Source organism: Neoarius graeffei, chromosome 10, assembly GCF_027579695.1.
Source record: "Neoarius graeffei isolate fNeoGra1 chromosome 10, fNeoGra1.pri, whole genome shotgun sequence".
Classification (NCBI taxonomy): Eukaryota; Metazoa; Chordata; class Actinopteri; order Siluriformes; family Ariidae; genus Neoarius; species Neoarius graeffei.
Window position 1 is genome coordinate 68,702,691 of NC_083578.1, and position 18,045 is coordinate 68,720,735.

The window sequence follows — 18,045 nt, forward strand, 5'->3', positions numbered from 1 at the left end:
AGATTTGGTTATTAAAAAAAAAAAAGCTACTCAGCTGTAAATGTCCATTTCTATTGTTAGGGCAATAATAAAAAAAAAAGTGGACACCAACTGGAACTGTTACAAACTCACCTGGAAGAGGAGCCAAGTTTATTTTGCCCCCACATACAGGGAAGGTGGTAAGAGAGGCTAATAATAATAATAATAATAATAGGGCGGCACGGTGGTGTAGTGGTTAGTGCTGTCGCCTCACAGCAAGAAGGTCCTGGGTTCGAGCCCCGGGGCCGGCGAGGGCCTTTCTGTGCGGAGTTTGCATGTTCTCCCCATGTCCGCGTGGGTTTCCTCCGGGTGCTCCGGTTTCCCCCACAGTCCAAAGACATGCAGGTTAGGTTAACTGGTGACTCTAAATTGACCGTAGGTGTGAATGTGAGTGTGAATGGTTGTCTGTGTCTATGTGTCAGCCCTGTGATGACCTGGCGACTTGTCCAGGGTGTACCCCGCCTTTCGCCCATAGTCAGCTGGGATAGGCTCCAGCTTGCCTGCGACCCTGTAGAAGGATAAAGCGGCTAGAGATAATGAGATGAGATGATAATAATAATAATCCCCAAGGATCATTGTTGGTGAATTACAAGTAAAAGTAAAATCTTAAGGTTTCCAAGTCTCCAAAACCACCATCAGACGCCACCTCCATGCCAACAAATCATTTGGAAAGTATGCAGGGGTGCCAATAATAGTGGCATATGTGTTTTTGTTGAAAATAATTATTTCTTGGTGAAGGATTAAAGGTTGGATTTTTCTCATTTTTTCAGTGTGAGATGAAGCAACTTCAAAAAAAGGTGGATTTTTTTTCTAATCTTTTTTTTTCCATTTATTATTATATATTTTTTAATACTGATCTTTACAAGAGGTACCAATAATTGTGGTGGGCACTATATGTCTCTTGCCCAAGTACTGTCGTTTGTACATCACCTGACTTCTGCCTGTTCACCGACCTTGACTTTGCTTAACATTTTGGATTTATTTGCCTTTGGTTTCATTAATCTGCGACTGTCACAGTCTCCATCGCCTGTAAATAATATTCTTTACAAGAATAACTATATTATGAACATAAAAGAAATCTGTATGTAGGGAGTTTGCACTGTTTATTTTATTTTTAAAGACATCCCTGAATACAAAAAGTCTGAGAACTCCTGCTCTAAGGTATCTTAAATTCTGTGATAATTATCGGACCAAAAACATTATAAACTGCATCTTTAAGAAGAAAAAATAGGAAAGCTGCTTTAACACAGCAAAGCTTAATAAATTGCCACGTGACCATGTCTAAAGTTGCCTGTATGTGTGTATGTGAAGTGTTGATACGCACATATATAAGAGAGAACGGTCCAGAGTAGCGGTGCGGGTTGATCCCAAATGTGTATTTAAGCTGGGACACAATCACATGAATAGCTGCTCCTGTTGTGTAGCCTCTAACCAAAGGCTCAGAAAGATATGTCACCACAAATCCAAACCGCACTAGGCCTAAGAGCACCTACACACACACACACACACACACACACACACACACACACACACACACACAGAGAGAGTGTGAGTGTTAACAAGCAAAAAAACTTATTGAATGAGTAATTGGTGTAGGACCCTTAGAGAAATCTTGAGAACATAATACATGTGGCTTGTTTCAAACTGAATGTTGTGCTAACAAAGGTAAAATGTTAATTAACTTGAGCATCAACATTCAGGAACATTACTCCGACAGAAAAAAATCAACACAGTAAACAGTTTAGCTCAATACTCCAAGCTATCAAGTAGGACTTGATCATGGCATGGATGTTGGTACTAGAAGGGCTGGTTTGAGATTATTTGGATTTGTGTTCATTCTGTATTGAGGAATTTTGGGGATTTATTTTATAGGCTTCTCTGACTATAGTACACACACTCACACACACACACACACACACACACACACACACACACACACACACACACACACACAGATTGAACAAACCTGAAAGATGCCACATAGAAAGGTGACAGCTGTAGCAACCTTGACCCTCTCAGCGTCACGAGCCACAGTGTCGATACTGTTGTTGGAGAGGTTACTAAGCATCATGAAATCTTTATCTGGAGCCATACGCTCTGCCACACCACCGACCATCACACTCACCACTGCGAACGTACCTACAACAGCAAGTGGGTGATTTAGTCATCCTTTCCTTGTGTGTGTGTGTGTGTGTGTGTGTGTGTGTGTGTGTGTGTGTGTGTGTGTGTGTGTGTGTGTGCATGCTTACCTACTGAGATGTGCTTAGACGTCCCAAAGATGAAATAGACAAGGATTGGGTAGAAGGATGTGTAGAGGCCAAAAACAGGTGGGACAGAAGCGATCATTGCATACGCCATACCTTTCCACACACAGACACACATGTTCTCTGGATGTTTTTTTTCACATTGTCCCTGTGTGCTTTGTGATCAGTCACCACAGATGTAGTTGAGCAACCAAAACAAGTTTGCTATTCAGTGTTTTCTTCTTGAATTTTAGACTGGCGCTATGAGTCTACGTAACTAACATGCTTTTCTCACTTATATGATATTAAAAAATCTGTATACTGTACTTGCTTTGAATAACATTTTAACACTTTTGCAGAAGGAACAATGTTCTCATGAAATGTGTGATAATTAACAACTATTCGCCAAAGGCAAAGTGAATATCGGTGAAAAATAATTGAGACAAAGTTGAGGTTATTATTCACCAATATTCACTGAGCCTGAAGCGGATAACTGTTTTGTATAAATATGCAGGTGATTATTTTTTAAAAATCATATTTTAAAAAATCCTTTATTTCAAACTTCGAAAGCGGGATGCAAATGTAATAAAGGCACATGCAGGCTTGTGTCACTTATCTATGCCGAGTCACATAAAATACTTTGTTTTGAAATGGAAAAAATAAATCACAATTCCACGCTACCTTTGAATAGTTTTAGACCAAATTCCATAGCATCTTTAGTGCTTTTAGGACCAGCATTTTCTTTCATAATTTGAAATTCTTCCTCACTTACGGTGACAAAGCGATTGGCCACCATTGTGTTGAATCGCTCGAGATGTTTATTGAGAAATAGTCTGAATTTCTCAACCAATCAACGCGCACAGTTTTCTATAGTCACCTGCATATTTATACTAATGAATTATACTAGAAGAACCTTACACAATATTTCACTGGCATGATTAACTATTAAAAATGAAATGTTACAACAAATGTTTGCATGTCAATAAAAAAAAGCAGCATATTACATAAGAGACACTTTTCAGACAAAAGACAGAATAAAGGCTGCTGGATTTTGGTGCAAAATAAGAAAGGAGTATGACAGTTAAAGTGTCCAGAAGAACTGAGGCTGGTTCTGTAAGATGCTCAGTAAAACCTACAGCTCATTTCCTTATAAAACTGACCTAACTGTACCTGAGACTACTGTTTTTCTTAAAGCAAAGGGTCGTCACACACCAAATATTGACTTTGTTTCATTTATTACTGTTTAAACATTTCATTTTATTATTTTTGAAGGGATCTTTGTTCTATGGCATTTCTTTCATTTCCTTCCTTTTTTAAATTTGTTTTTATTATTATTTTTTTTTTTTACTATTTACTATACATTGTTGCAGAATGACCTAAAAAATTCACCATCCACCTGCTTTTTTGTGCTTACTGTATTGCCCAACTGCATGGCTGGCAATAATATTATAGTAAAGTCTATAGTAAAAAACCACTTGCAGGTGATTGTCGACCGCTTTGCAGAAGCTTCAAGGCTCTTCGGCCTGACAATCAGCCTAGGGAAAACAGTGGTCCTGGTCCGAGCAGCCCCGAACACAACTTGGCCCCTGCCAAACATCACCATCAACACAGTCCAACTAAAAAGCATGGGAGAGAAGACGACAGCCTCCACGCGGCCTCTCCTGCAAGTAATGAGAAATGGTGAAAGACCAGCTCATGAAACTAATGTCGCCACCAAATCGTCACGCTGCCAGACCAGGGTGCAAGAGGTTGGGGGGATGCAAGCTCACGTCAGGGCGGGCGGCCATCCCTACCATCAAGCGTCAGGATCTGTCAGTGTTTCAGCTGAATGTTGATGGCCTCACCATTGGCAAACTGGACATCATACGCCACCTCGCCGACTCCCACGAAGTCGCAGTTGTCCTCCTTCAGGAGACACACTGTGAAAAAGCAGACTTCCTCAGGTTGCCTGGGTTCCACCTCGCCGACTCCATCCTCAGTAGGCAGCATGGGATGGCCACCTTTGTTAGGTCTGACCTCAGCTGGACAGCCACAGGCTAATCCCCACCAGGCTCCAGCCTCGAGTGGATGTCCACGAGGATACAGACAACAACGGTTGTGAATGTGTACAAGCCCCCACCATCAGTACTGTCCACATCAGACCTCCCGATTGCCCCGGCACCTGCCATCTACGCTGGGGATTTCAACTGCCAGAACACCAATTGGGGTTACAGCCATACAACACCAGACGGTGAGACACTGAGTGAGTGAATCTCCACCACCAATGCCCGGCTCCTGTTTGACCCCAAAGAACCACCAACCTTCTACTCCTCCAGATGGAACACATTCACCAACCCAGACCTCTACTGGGTTCCACAGTAATGACCCGATGCCAGAGAGAAGGGTCATTGACAGGTTCCCCCGATCACACCACCGACTGTCTGTCATCAGAATTCCATCACTGGTGCAGCCGGTCTCGGGGAAACCTGGCAGGAGGTGGAACTTCTGGAAGGCCAACTGGCATGCATTTGCTGCAGAGACTGAGAGAACATCCACCAATCTTCTGGACCCAGACACTCCTGATGTAGATGCCGCATACGCAGCCTACTGTTAAGTGCTGATAGGGGCAGCAAAAAAATCTATCCCATGAGGCTATAACAAAAACTACATCCCAGGTTGGGATGAAGAGTGTAACCACCTCCTGCAAGCCCACCAGCAGGCTGGATCAAGAGCTGAAGTGGATGCAATGGCAATGGCACTTCTTGAGAAGCTGGATGTCACCCGCAGGGCCAGATGGATGGAGCTCGTCGAGTCAATTGACTTCACCCATTCCAGCCATAAGGCATGGCAGACCATTAATCAGCTCTCAGGTAGAAGTACAACATCCCCCAAGTGCCCAGTGACAGCAAACGCCATCGCAGCCCAGCTCCTAAAAATGGCCGCTTCCCAGGTGCAGAGAAAGACTTTGCCCGCTTAACATCTCGCGAGGTATCTGCCCTCTCCAGGGCGGCCAGTGTTAATGCCAACCTGTCAGGGAAATTTACATCAACCAAGCTCAGGGATGCCATATCCAAACTCAAACAAGGCAAGGCACCAGGCCCCGACAACATCCATCCAGAGTTTGTGATCCACCAGAGCAAAACAACATCCGCCTGGTTGTGTGCATTCTTCTCAGCGTGCCTCCAAAAGTCCAAACTCCCAAGGACATGGAGACGGGCGGCTGTCATAGCCCTGTTGATACCCAACAAACCCCTGGATGACCCCAAGGCCTACAGGCCAATCTCACTGCTCTGCGTTCCTTTTAAAATCTTGGAGAGGATGATTCACAGCCATATTGAACCTGTAGTAGACCCACAGCTTCCAAGGGAACAGGCTGGTTTCCGTTGGGGCAGATCGACGGTGGACCAAGTAACCCTGCTCACACAAGACCTTGAGGACAGCTTCCAGGCCAAAGCAAAAGCAGGGGTTGTCCTACTGGACCTGACCGCTGCCTATGACACTGTGTGGCACCGTGGACTCCACCTGAAGCTGCTGAGAACCATCCCGGACCGTCATATGGTCAATTTCATCATGGAGATGCTGTCGAACCGCAGCTTCATCCTCCAGACCAGTGACGGCCAGCGTAGCAGGCTTAGGAGCCTGAGAAATGGGGTCCCACAAGGGTCTGTTCTTTCACCAATGCTCTTCAGTATATACATCCTTGACCTACCTGCAACAACATCCAGAAGGTACAGGTATGCAGACAACCTAGCCATTATGCTGCAACAACCAACATGGAAGGCAGTGGAAGAGGGCCTAAACCAGGACATGGGCATCTTGGCTGCCTACCTTCGCAGCTGGCACCTGCAGCTCAGCATTGGGAAGACGGTGTCTGCAGCATTCCACCTCTGCAACAAGGAAGCGACAAGGGAGCTGGAGATTTTGGTGAACAGCAAACCCCTGGAGTTCCAACAGGCCCCAAAGTACCTTGGCGTACACCTGGACAGGACTTTGTCGTATAAACAACATCTTGAGGAAGTGAGGGCCAAAGTAACCTCAAGGGTCTCACTTATCCGTCGCCTCGCTGGTACGACCTGGGGTGCCTCTGCAAAGGTATTACGTATCTCCACACAAGCCCTCGTTTTTTCTGCTGCCGAGTACTGTGCCCCAACCTGGAGCAGAAGCCCACACACCAAGATGGTGGATGCGGCCATTACCAACGCCCTGAGGATCATAACTGGCTGCTTGAAACCCACCCCCATGTCCTACTTGCTAGTCCTAGCAGGAATTGCGCCAGCCTACGGCGAGAGGCTGCCACCCTCGCCCTGGCAAGGAAAGCCCAGGAATATGATTGGCACCTCCTCCATAACACCACAACCATGGCAACACCTCCAAGCAGACTCAAGTCCCGTCACCCATACAACTTGGCGGCCCAAGAGATGCTCACTTCTATCCCGGAGGACCTGTCAACTAAAGCCTGGCTGGTGGCGGCATGGAAGCAGGAATGGGAGTCGGCAGGTCAGACATGTATACACCACTACATCTGGGATCCTGGAGATGGCGCTGAAGGAGAAGACCTACCTCGCCAGCAATGGACTCTCCTGAATTGCCTACACACCAGGGTTGGCTGCTTCAAAACCTCTATGAAGAAGTGGGGCCTAACAGACAGTGCAGCGTGTGAGTGCAGGGAGCCTGAGCAGACTGCCAACCACATAATCACCGCTTGTCCCCTGTATAGACCACCTTCAGAGGAGGGCCTCTTCCGAGTGGGACCTGAGACGAGGGCATGGCTGCACGACACAAAGCTGGACATATGATGACAATACACGAAAGAGAGAGAACTAAAAAGCATGGAGCATTTCACATACCTCAGTAGCACAATCTCCGCAGATGGATCACTGAACAAAGAGAACACAAGCAGGATCCAAAAAGCCAGCCAGGAACTTGGCAGACTAAGAGTAAAAGTCTTTCAGAAAAAAGGCATCAGACTGTCCACAAAACTCAAGATATACAAAGCTGTAGTTATCTCTTCATTTCTCTATGGATGTGAAACATGGACCTTGCATCACCAACACATAAAGCAGCTAGAACAATGCCACATGAGATTGTTGCACATGATCATGAACATCCACTGGCAAGACAAAATCACCAACCAGGAAGTACTGGACAGGGCCCACTCAGCAAGTGTTGAGTTTAAGCTGTTGAAAGCCCAACTTCACTGGACTGGGCATGTAGTTAGGATGGATGATAATCATATTCCCAGACAGCTAATGTATGGAGAACTGAAGCCGGGCTCACGGAGAAGGGGAAGGCCTAAAATGAGATACAAGGATATTCTGAAAAACAATCTCAAGTGGTGCGGCATCCAGTCATCCCAACTAGAGGTAAATGCTACAGACAGGACAGCTTGGAAGGGGCTAATCTCAAAAGCAATAAGCACTTTTGAGGAGGTCAGGCGACAGCATCTTGATGCTGTGAGGGAGAGACATCACGGGACAGCATCTGCCATGGTCCAGACAACAGATCATCCCTGCAGTACCTGTGGGTATCTGTGTGCATTCAGTCTTGGACTACGGAGCCACAGGCACTCCCACCCCCCATGAGAACACAGAAGTCATCATCGGAACCAATGGACTACCAAGAAAGAGAAAGTATTGCCCAACTGCATGGCTGGCAATAATATTATAGTAAAGTCCATTTATTCATATAGCGCTTTTAACAATAGACATTGCTGCAAAGTAGCTTTACAGAAAATTAAATATTTTAAACATGTGAATTAATACAGTGCCTTGCAAAAGTATTCATCCCCCTTGGTGTTTGTCCTGTTTTGTTGCATTACAAGCTGGAATTAAAATGGATTTTGGGGGGGTTAGCACCCTTTGATTTACGCAACATGCCGACCACTTTAAAGGTGCACATTGATTTTTTTTTATTGTGACACAAACAATGATTAAGATGAAAAAACAGAAATCTGGAGTGTGCATAAGTATTCACCCCCTTTCGTATGAAGCCCCTAAATAAGAGCTGGCCCAACCAGTTCACTTCATAAGTCACATAATTAGTTGATTAAGATTCACCAGTGTGCAATCAAAGTGTCACATGATCTGTCACATGATGTCTGTATAAATCAACCTGTTCTGGAAGCAACATGAAAACCAAGGAGCACTCCAAACAGGTCAGAGACAAAGTTGTGGAGAAGTATAGATCAGGGTTGGGTCATAAAAAATATCCCAAACTTTGAATATCCCAGAGAGGACCATTAAATCCATTAGAGCAAAATGGAAAGAATATGGCACCACTACAAACCTGACAACAGAAGGCCAGCCACCAAAACTCACAGACCGAGCAAGGAAGGCATTAATCAGAGATGCAACAAAGACACCAATGATAACACTGAGGGAGCTGCAAAGATCCACAGTGGAGATGGGAGTATCTGTCTAAAGGACCACTTTAAGCCATACACTCCACAGAGTAGGGCTTTATGGAAGAGTGGCCAGAAAAAAAGTCATTGCTTAGAAAATCACATTTGGAATTTGCCCAACAGCATGTGGCAGACTCCCTAAACACATGGAAGAAGATTCTCTGGTCAAATGAGAAAAAATTGAACTTTTTGGCCATCATGGGAAATGCTATGTGTGGCACAAACCCAACACCCTGAGAACACCATCCCTACAATGAAGCATGGTGGTGGCAGCAAAATGCTGTGGGGATGTTTTTCATCTGCAGGGACAGGAAAGCTGGTCAGGATTGAAGGAAAGATGGATGGCACTAAATACAGGGCAATTCTGGAGGAAAACCTGTTTGAGTCAGCCAAAGGTTTGAGACTGGGACGAAGGTTCACGGTCTAGCAGGACAATGACCCTAAACATTACTAAACAAGTTGTAGTTTCTCTAATAATAACTCATAAAAAGCATGAGAAAGTCTTCAGGTTACAGAAACTCCACTTCACTTTGGGCCACATCATTTGATCCTGTCATTTATTATTTTCCTATGAAACAACACAGTGTTTTTTCTCCTAATTATTAACCCAATAGCAAAATAGTTGTAATAAACCCTTGTGTACTGTACATTTTCTTAATATACAGTGGCCTGCAAAAGTATTCATCCCCCTTGGTGTTGGTCCTGTTTTGTCGCATTACAAGATGGAATTTAAATGGATTTTTGGGGGGTTTGCACCATTTGATTTGCACAACATGCCGACCACTTTAAAGGTGCAAGTGGGTTTTTTTTTGTTTGTTTTGTTTTTTTTTAATTGTGATACAAACAATAATTAAGATGAAAAAAAAAACAGAAATCTGGAGTGTGCATAGGTATTCACCCCCTTTCGTATGAAACCTCTAAATAAGAGCTGGTCCAACCAATTCACTTCATAAGTCACATAATTACTTGATTAAGATCCACCTGTGTGCAATCAAAGTGTCACATGATCTGTCACATGATGTCTGTATAAATCAACCTGTTCTGGAAGGACCCTGATTCCGCAACACGACTAAGCAAGCAACATGAAAATCAAGGAGCCTCCAAACAGGCCAAAGACAAAGTTGTGGAGAAGTATAGATCAGGGTTGGGTCATAAAAAAAATCCCAAACATTGAATATCCCACGGAGCACCATTAAATCCATTATAGCAAATTGGAAAAAATATGGCACCACTACAAACCTGACAAGAGAAGGCCGCCCACCAAAACTCACAGACCAGGCAAGGAGGGCATTAATCAGAGATGCAACAAAGACACCAAAGATAACACTGAAGGAGCTGCAAAGATCCACAGCGGAAATGGGAGCATCTGTCCATAGGACCACTTTAAGTCATACACTCCACAGAGTGGGGCTTTATGGAAGAGTGGCCAGAAAAAAAGCCACTGCTTAAAGAAAAAAATAAGAAAATACATTTAGAGTTTGCCCAACAGCATGTGGCAGACTCCCCAAACACATGGAAGAAGATTCTCTGGTCAGATGAGACTAAAATTGAACTTTTTGGCCATCATGGGAAATGTCATGTACGGTATGGCACAACCCCAACACCCTGAGAACACCATTCCTACAGTGAAGCATGGTGGTGGCAGTATCATACTGTGGGGATGTTTTTCATCTGCAGGGGCAGGAAAGCTGGTCAGGACTGAAGGAAAAAAATGGATGGCACTAAATACAGGGCAATTTTGGAGGAAAACCTGTTTGAGTCGGCCAGAGGTTTGAGACTGGGATGAAGGTTCACATTTCAGCATGACAAATTACCCTAAACATACTGCTAAAGCTATACTGGAGTGGTTTAAAGGGAAACATTTAAATGTCTTGGAATGGCCTAATCAAAGCTCAGACCTCAATCCAACTGAGAATCTGTGGCATAACTTGAAGATTGCTGGACACCAACGCAACCCATCTAACTTGAAGGAGTTGGAGCAGTTTTGCCTTGAGGAATGGGCAAAAATCCCAGTGGCTAGATGCGCTAAGCTAATAGAGACATATCCCAAGAGACTTGCAGCTGTAATTGTAGCAAAAGGTGGCTCTATAAAGTGTTGACTTTTTTTTGGGGGGGATACTTATGCACACTCCAGATTTCTGTTTTTTCATCTTGTTGTTTGTGTCACAATAAAAAAAAACAAAAACAAAGAATTTTCACCTTTAAAGTTGTAGGCATGTTGTGTAAATCAAATGGTGCTAATTCCCCAAAAATCGATTTTAATTCCAGCATGTAATGCAACAAAACAGGACAAACACCAAGGGGGATGAATACTTTTGCAAGACACGGTACATTTATCCCTAATGATCAAGTCTGAGGCAATGGTGGCAAGGAAAAAATGATACACTCCTGCACTCTCCTTAAAACTGAAATGATGGAAATGCTTGTTTTAGGCCACCAGTTCTGGAGATTATTTATTTTACATCATTTATTGTGCTATTTGAAACTGGAAAATCACAAGCAGGGACAAAACCATATCGCACGAGCCTAATAACTGCACTCAACATGTTACAGTATTTAATAAGACAAGATTTGCTCATTTTTATGAACTGCACTAATCATACTGTGTCCTAAAGCATATTAGCAAGTCTCTCTGACATTTAAGGCAGATATACAGTATACAAAAAAATATATGCCGTGACATAAATGACAATTATCTGTTACCTGCATGACTCTCATAGCACCAGTGCATTGCTAAAGAAGCAAATTTCAGACACAGTAAACACATACTGTAAAGATATCTAATCTCAGTACGGCTTTGAATGTAGAATAGATTTCACTGAACTACTCTTTATTGTCTCAGATGTACAGTACAGTGTAGAATTATGAGTAACTCAGACGTGTATGTGTATATGTATGTAACCTTGCGGTAGGTGCATGATGCCCACACTGATTCCTGAGATAAGGTCTGGAATAGCGTTTTCTTTGAGTGAGTAACGTGGCAGCCATAACAGCACGGGAATACACGACAGAAAGCAGCTCTTCACACGAGAACCAGAACACCTGGGGCAGAGACTGAGATGAGACTCAAGTGGGAAGGTTTTCATATCCAGACACATTTCACTTCACAGACAGGTGGGATACAGCATGACCGTCTATCAGACATTTATTATGTCAATGAGGACACTGTATAATCTATCATTACAATGCATTTAATCCTTTAAGTGGACTAAATTCAAATTCGCACACCATTTCAGCATTAATAAAATACAGTCCATCAACATATTTATTGCCAAAGTTTAATTTAAAAAAGGCATAATTTTATTAATGTTATTTATAGCACAGCATTTTTGAATTCTCAAGTCAAATCACTCATTAGGTTATGATTAATTTTCCATAGCAGCAGCAGCTCTGACAGTACTTACAACTGTCATTTACCGTAAATCACAGGTTTACAGAAAAGTGCTTTTTCTAATATGTTATAATTTCTATAATATCTGCATCATTCCACATATGTGCATGGAACCATGCTACCATGCTACCGTAATCCTAACATGTTAACAGCTCTCATGATAACATGCTAATGGTGAACATGCTAACATCTTGCGAGCTACCAGTAACAGCAGGCATGATATCGTAATGGGTAACATGCTAACAGCTAGCATGGTAACACGTGAATGCTTATATGCTAATTGCTATCGTGTGTGCGTGTAAGTATTCCTAATAAAGTGACCATTGAGTTGAAGTTGATTTGCTATCAAAGTCTCGAATGAGCAGATCCTTGCCAAATGCATCATCACCTATGGGGGAAGGGAGGAATGACTCAGTCAAGCTTCCATTGATTAGCGGCAAAATGGAGAAAAAATGGACGGATGAAAGGCAAGACAGTCGAGTGCGGGTCAGAACCGATATCATGTGTGTGATGGGTGATTTGGCCTGAGGTGCCATATGAAGTTTGGTGGATGTGTGGTGGAAGTGTTACTGAGCAAAACTCCATTCATTTGAATGGGGCCAAAAATCAATGGAAGCCTATGGAGGTAAAAAGAGATGCGTGAAAACCAAGGAAAAGACGAGTGCAGGTCTCAGATGAGGGGATGGATCTGTGCGGGGACTTGGCCTGAGGCATCAAGTGAAGTTTCTTGAAGTTTGGTCACTTGGTTAAAAAAATTGATGGAGAGTGAAAGTTTTTCTCCTGAAACACCATTCATTTTCAATGGGGCCAAAAATCAATGCAAGCCTATGGAGGAAAAAGGGATGACCAAAAATAAAAGAAAAATATGAGTGCAGGTCAGAACCGATTGCATGTATGTGTCGGGGGAGTTGGCCTGAAGTATCACATGAGGTTTGGTGCATCTGCGATGGAGCGTGTCCGAGTAGGACGATTCGATTCATGAGCCCTATTCATTCTCTCTGGGAAAAAACAAAAGAAAAATGACAAGAACAAGAGGGGCGGCACGGTGGTGTAGTGGTTAGCGCTGTCGCCTCCCAGCAAGAAGGTCCTGGGTTTGAGCCCCGGGGCCAGCGAGGGCCTTTCTGTGTGGAGTTTGCATGTTCTCCCCGTGTCCGCGTGGGTTTCCTCCGGGTGCTCCGGTTTCCCCCACAGTCCAAAGACATGCAGGTTAGGTTAACTGGTGACTCTAAATTGACCGTAGGTGTGAATGTGAGTGTGAATGGTTGTCTGTGTCTATGTGTCAGCCCTGTGATGACCTGGCGACTTGTCCAGGGTGTACCCCGCCTTTCGCCCGTAGTCAGCTGGGACAGGCTCCTGCGACCCTGTAGAAGGATAAAGCGGCTAGAGATAATGAGATGAGATGAGACAAGAACAAGAGATCAGGCACATTGATCCAAAAGCTGTATACAAGCACACTACACCACTTTGGGCCAGATGTCTCAGAGTTGGAACGGTGTCTCTATCTCGAATGCCCTAGGAGCAGTAGTGGATCCAAAAAACGTGTCGGAATAAGGCAGAATAAGTAAACTTAAGAAGAACAATAGTGTGCTTGCCTTTGGCAAGCACACTAACAATAATATGAAATCATTGGTCTGGTCATACTGTATAAGAGAAGCAGTTCTTAGAGCAGTAGAATCTGCTAAGAATGAACAATTCTGCATTTAAGTGAAATGTAAAGTAATACATGGTTTTTTTTACCACATAATAATCACAGTCAAGCATTTTGAGTTTTACCTCTAATAAAAAAAAGAGAGAGAGCTGAAGACCCTTGTCACTTAGAGAAGAATGAAAGTTGGAGCAATCAATAAAAATTTTACAAACTATGATTCAAAGGCCACAAGTTGGCCTAGTGGTTAGTGTGTCTGCCTCTTGACCAGGAGATCGTGAGTTCTACTCACAGTTGGGTCATACCAAAGACCATCATAAAAATGATATCTACTGCTGTCTGGCAATGCAGATGCAAGTGGGGAAGTCAAACTCTTGTGGTTACCAGAGGACTGACCCCCCACTGTTACCTTAGGTATAGAGGCTGAGGGCTACGGAAACGGAAATTGGCACTGCACCCATACGCCTCAAAGAGCTGGTTAATACTGGAACAGGAGACTGCCTGGCATGAGAGGGACTTTTTGATGATTCTTTCATGAATTCTTCAGTCAGTACAGTGACCTTGGGTATAATAAAGGCACTATATATTATTATTATCATCTCTCCAACTACATAATAATCTTGATATCAGAAATACTCAGCACAGTGTGAACTTCAATTATTAACAAAAACATGTTGACATTTGTAAATAATATGGCTGCCATACACCAATAAGTAACCAGAATTGCTTTTTGCTATCTTCTCTGTTGGTTTTTGATCTTGATAAATTTCGACACACTGTTCTCTCATACTTTTCTCATTTAAAGACCTTTACTGTCATAGTGTAATGGGTATAGTACTATACACACACAGACACTGTAAATTGATGGAGTTCAACAACTGGTCTTACACCTGCATTATCCTTTAAGTCATTTTCAATTAATTGAAATTCTCTCTTACCTTCTACTGATACTAGAGACAGCATTTAGGATAAAAAATATCTGGATTTTTCCTCTGAAACCAGTAGCTTTTTTCCCTTGAATTAACAATTTCTAATCTCAGTCATTTCTTACCTCACTGATTCCTTAATTTTGTCCATGGGTGATGTGTGGACAGCAGATTTTTCACCAAGTTTATCAACTTGGAATTCATCCATGACTTCGCGCTGGATGTGGTATCCCACCCTCTGTTTTACAGTCTCATCCATTTCTACTTCCATGTTTTTCTTCTGTCAGAAATGTCCTCCTGACTATGAGCCTTTACCTGTACTGCAATGTAGGTTTCTTAAACAGATTAAAAAAAAAATATTTTCCTTATTTTACCTCAATCACTTCACATCACACATAACATCCTTGATCTTTTACTGAAAATCTGGAGTCCAGAAAGAAAATGATCCTCAATAGTGGATGTATATCTTCAAGAGTATATGTATATCATTAAGACAAGTCCTACAGATCATAACTATAAACTCAGAAATCTTTCAAATAAATTTAAAACAAAAAAGAGCTATGATTCAAGATTTGAGTTTACTAACTAGCATGCACTGAAAATACATGTACAGTGTGAGTACCAGGAATACAGAACAATCATGGTGTTTGTCACTTCTGTCATTTGTCGTAATCTCCTTGTTAATGTGTATCTTTTCCTATCTGGTTTTAAAATAGACCACAGGTGTACACACACACACACACACCCCAGAGTTTTCTTGCAATAGAGCAAAGTCTGACCTCCAAGAGAAGGAAAGCTTTAAAAAGATGGAGAGAACAACAAAGTGATACAGACAGAAAGACAGACAGGATTTTGGACATTTAAAACAGTGGTCTGGGAAAACACTGCATATGGTAAAATTTTGGCATTTTCGACTATATTACAAATGCCGTGAAGTTAAACTCTCCCAGTATACCTGATGTTCCAGTATACCTGAATTCACTCTAAATTAAAAAATTTCTGTAATCTTTTGGACTATTTATGTTTTCTAAGCATATTATAAGCAGAAAAACCCCAATGTTGTCCAAAACCCAATTTTTGGCATTTTTGGCTCAGCCACAGGAATATCCAACATATACCTCGAAAACAAAAGAATTAACTCATTGGAAATTGGAGCTACAGTGAATGATTCTTCCTATTTACTGACTGCTAAAAAAACCTTAATAAACCATTCTTAAATATCATGCTAACAGAAAATGGAATACTACGTGCCCTGATTAATGATCCAAAGCACATGTTGACCTTTGCTTGCTTTAATGAACAGCAAAAATGATCACAAAAGTGGATATAATGTAAGTGTATCAGTAGTTTATAAAATTAACCTTGAAAATCTAAGCACGGCAGTCAGAATAAAGTTAAAATGGACTGAAGTGATGTAAACTGGATGAGTGGAAGGAGACTTTTTTTCTATGAATAAGATTTACTTACAAGTAAGGGTGTTCACCTGCTCATCAATCAGTGTTTCCTTGCAAATGGTTACATTCCTAATCAAGCAGATATGAGGTCAAGGTATGATTTCATAGTCATTAATCACACCCAGTACTCATGTCCATAAAGACAAAGAGTTTGGTATTGTATTATTTAATGTGCATTTTCCCTCTCTCTCTCCACACACACACACACACACACACACACACACACACACACACACACATTACAGGTATATATATGTAAGGTCCTCTAAAATAACACTGTATTTTATACTCTATATTGGATTGCCCTATTTTCTGTGTAATTAACTCCATTTACCATAATGCCTTGTGGTTTGGAATATTTTCACTGTTCTGATGTGTTGTGACGTACAGTACTGTGCATTCGGACCAATCAGACTTATTTGCTCGTTGTATTTTTATTTGAATTTTGATGTCAGCCAATGGTAATTGGTATATGTTTAATGCCCGAGAGTTCGCGAGCTTTTTGAATGTTTCATCACTTTGCAAGAGAGAAGCTCACGTAAGTTCACGCCTGCAGCAGAGCAGAGAGAGATCGTGTTGTTTGTGAGCCCTATTTCAGCACTTATTTTGCAGAGAGTATTTTTATAGTTTGGCCTGCTTGTGGCCATAATGTGTACCTGGGGACTCCGGTGTCACTCCAGTGAGTGATCTTGCTGGTTTTTTTTCCTTTCCGTGGACACATCTGCCCTCTGTTGCTGGGCCCACCAGAGCGCTTTCGTCAGTTCCTGGGGACTCACTGTGTCGGGTCTGGGACCCAGCCAGCTACCGAGGGTTTTGGGGTGAGCAGCATCTTGGCATCTTGTTCGAGCGAGCTAACCCACAGCAGTAGCTAGGCCTCTGCTCAGGAGCATCTGCTGCATGACTGTACCGACATCTGTAACCTGATCCGTCTGGTCTGACCGGTGGATTGTGAGTAACGCGAACCCACACTTACACTGACACACACACACACGTTCCTCTGGTCTCGCCTGGTTAGCCAGCATTTTAGAAGGGCATTGTAGCGGTTGCTGTTCTGCCTGCAGTTCAGAGAGCTGCCACCTGTGCACCAACGGGCCCCAACTGCGCGCTTGTTTTTTTTCTTTTCCACTTCCTTTCTTTTGATACTTTACCCAGTTTTATTTTCTTACTATGCACTGCTGGTATACACACTGTTGATCTGTAACATCTCTATGATGTAGGCTAATTGTTTCCACTCTTCTTGTGCAGGTGTTACTATTTTATTCATATTGGTGATTACATTGCATGCTTCTTTGGGAAGCATTTATTGTCAAATAATATCTCCTATTGTTTGCAGGTATTAACATCTTCCTGTTTAATCCTGAAGTTCTGGTAAACCCAGTGACTACTGTGAATAGGGCAGTTGGAGTCCAGGGAAGACTGGAGGACGTCCAGGAGAGACTGGATGACAGCAGGGAAAGACCGCATTGGGCGTGGGCGGCTAGTTACCCAACCCACGGGTCTCTCATTAGAGAGACACCCAACCTTAACTACGAAGAACCACAAGAAGCAACAACCCGTGGGCCCTCCGAGAGGCGGGATGAAAGATGGGCCCAACAGGACGGACTACACGGTGATGACGGCAATGGAAACGGACTACGAGAACGCCAGAACTCCAGGAAATGAGGAGAAGATCCTCCGAAAGTGTGCATGTGGATGGGAGAAAGTGACCACGTTCAGAGGTGTTCGAATCCACCAGGTGAAAGCAAAGTGTGGCCAGAATGGCCAGCAGCAACCTTGCACTGCGACAGCAGGTGAGACAAGAGGGACCAAAAGCCAGGGCAAAAACCACAGAGCCAATGGACCCAACGTTGCTGGAGGCATGAGAGCGACAGAGGAAGAAGGTCCACTGGTGGAGAACGAGCCCCCACGTGAGCATGAAGACCCAGTCCTCACCACCTCAGACAGAATAGAGCCAAATGCAGAGACCAAGAAACCAGCCAGAAGAAGTAA

General features: G+C 43.0%; 1 protein-coding gene across 1 annotated transcript in view; it reads right to left on the bottom strand.

Moving 5' to 3' along the window:
• The window catches only part of LOC132893547 (solute carrier family 26 member 6-like), a 30,891-nt gene extending 16,018 nt beyond the window's left edge, over nucleotides 1–14,873 (bottom strand). Inside the window, exons 1-5 of the mRNA XM_060932738.1 lie at nucleotides 14,728–14,873; nucleotides 11,543–11,682; nucleotides 2,268–2,378; nucleotides 1,985–2,157; nucleotides 1,343–1,507 (exon numbers count right to left, since the gene is read on the bottom strand). Of these exons, the coding sequence (XP_060788721.1) occupies nucleotides 1,343–1,507; nucleotides 1,985–2,157; nucleotides 2,268–2,378; nucleotides 11,543–11,682; nucleotides 14,728–14,873 (735 nt within the window). The remainder of the gene's footprint in view (nucleotides 1–1,342; nucleotides 1,508–1,984; nucleotides 2,158–2,267; nucleotides 2,379–11,542; nucleotides 11,683–14,727) is intronic.
• Between the last annotated feature and the right edge of the window lie 3,172 nt (nucleotides 14,874–18,045).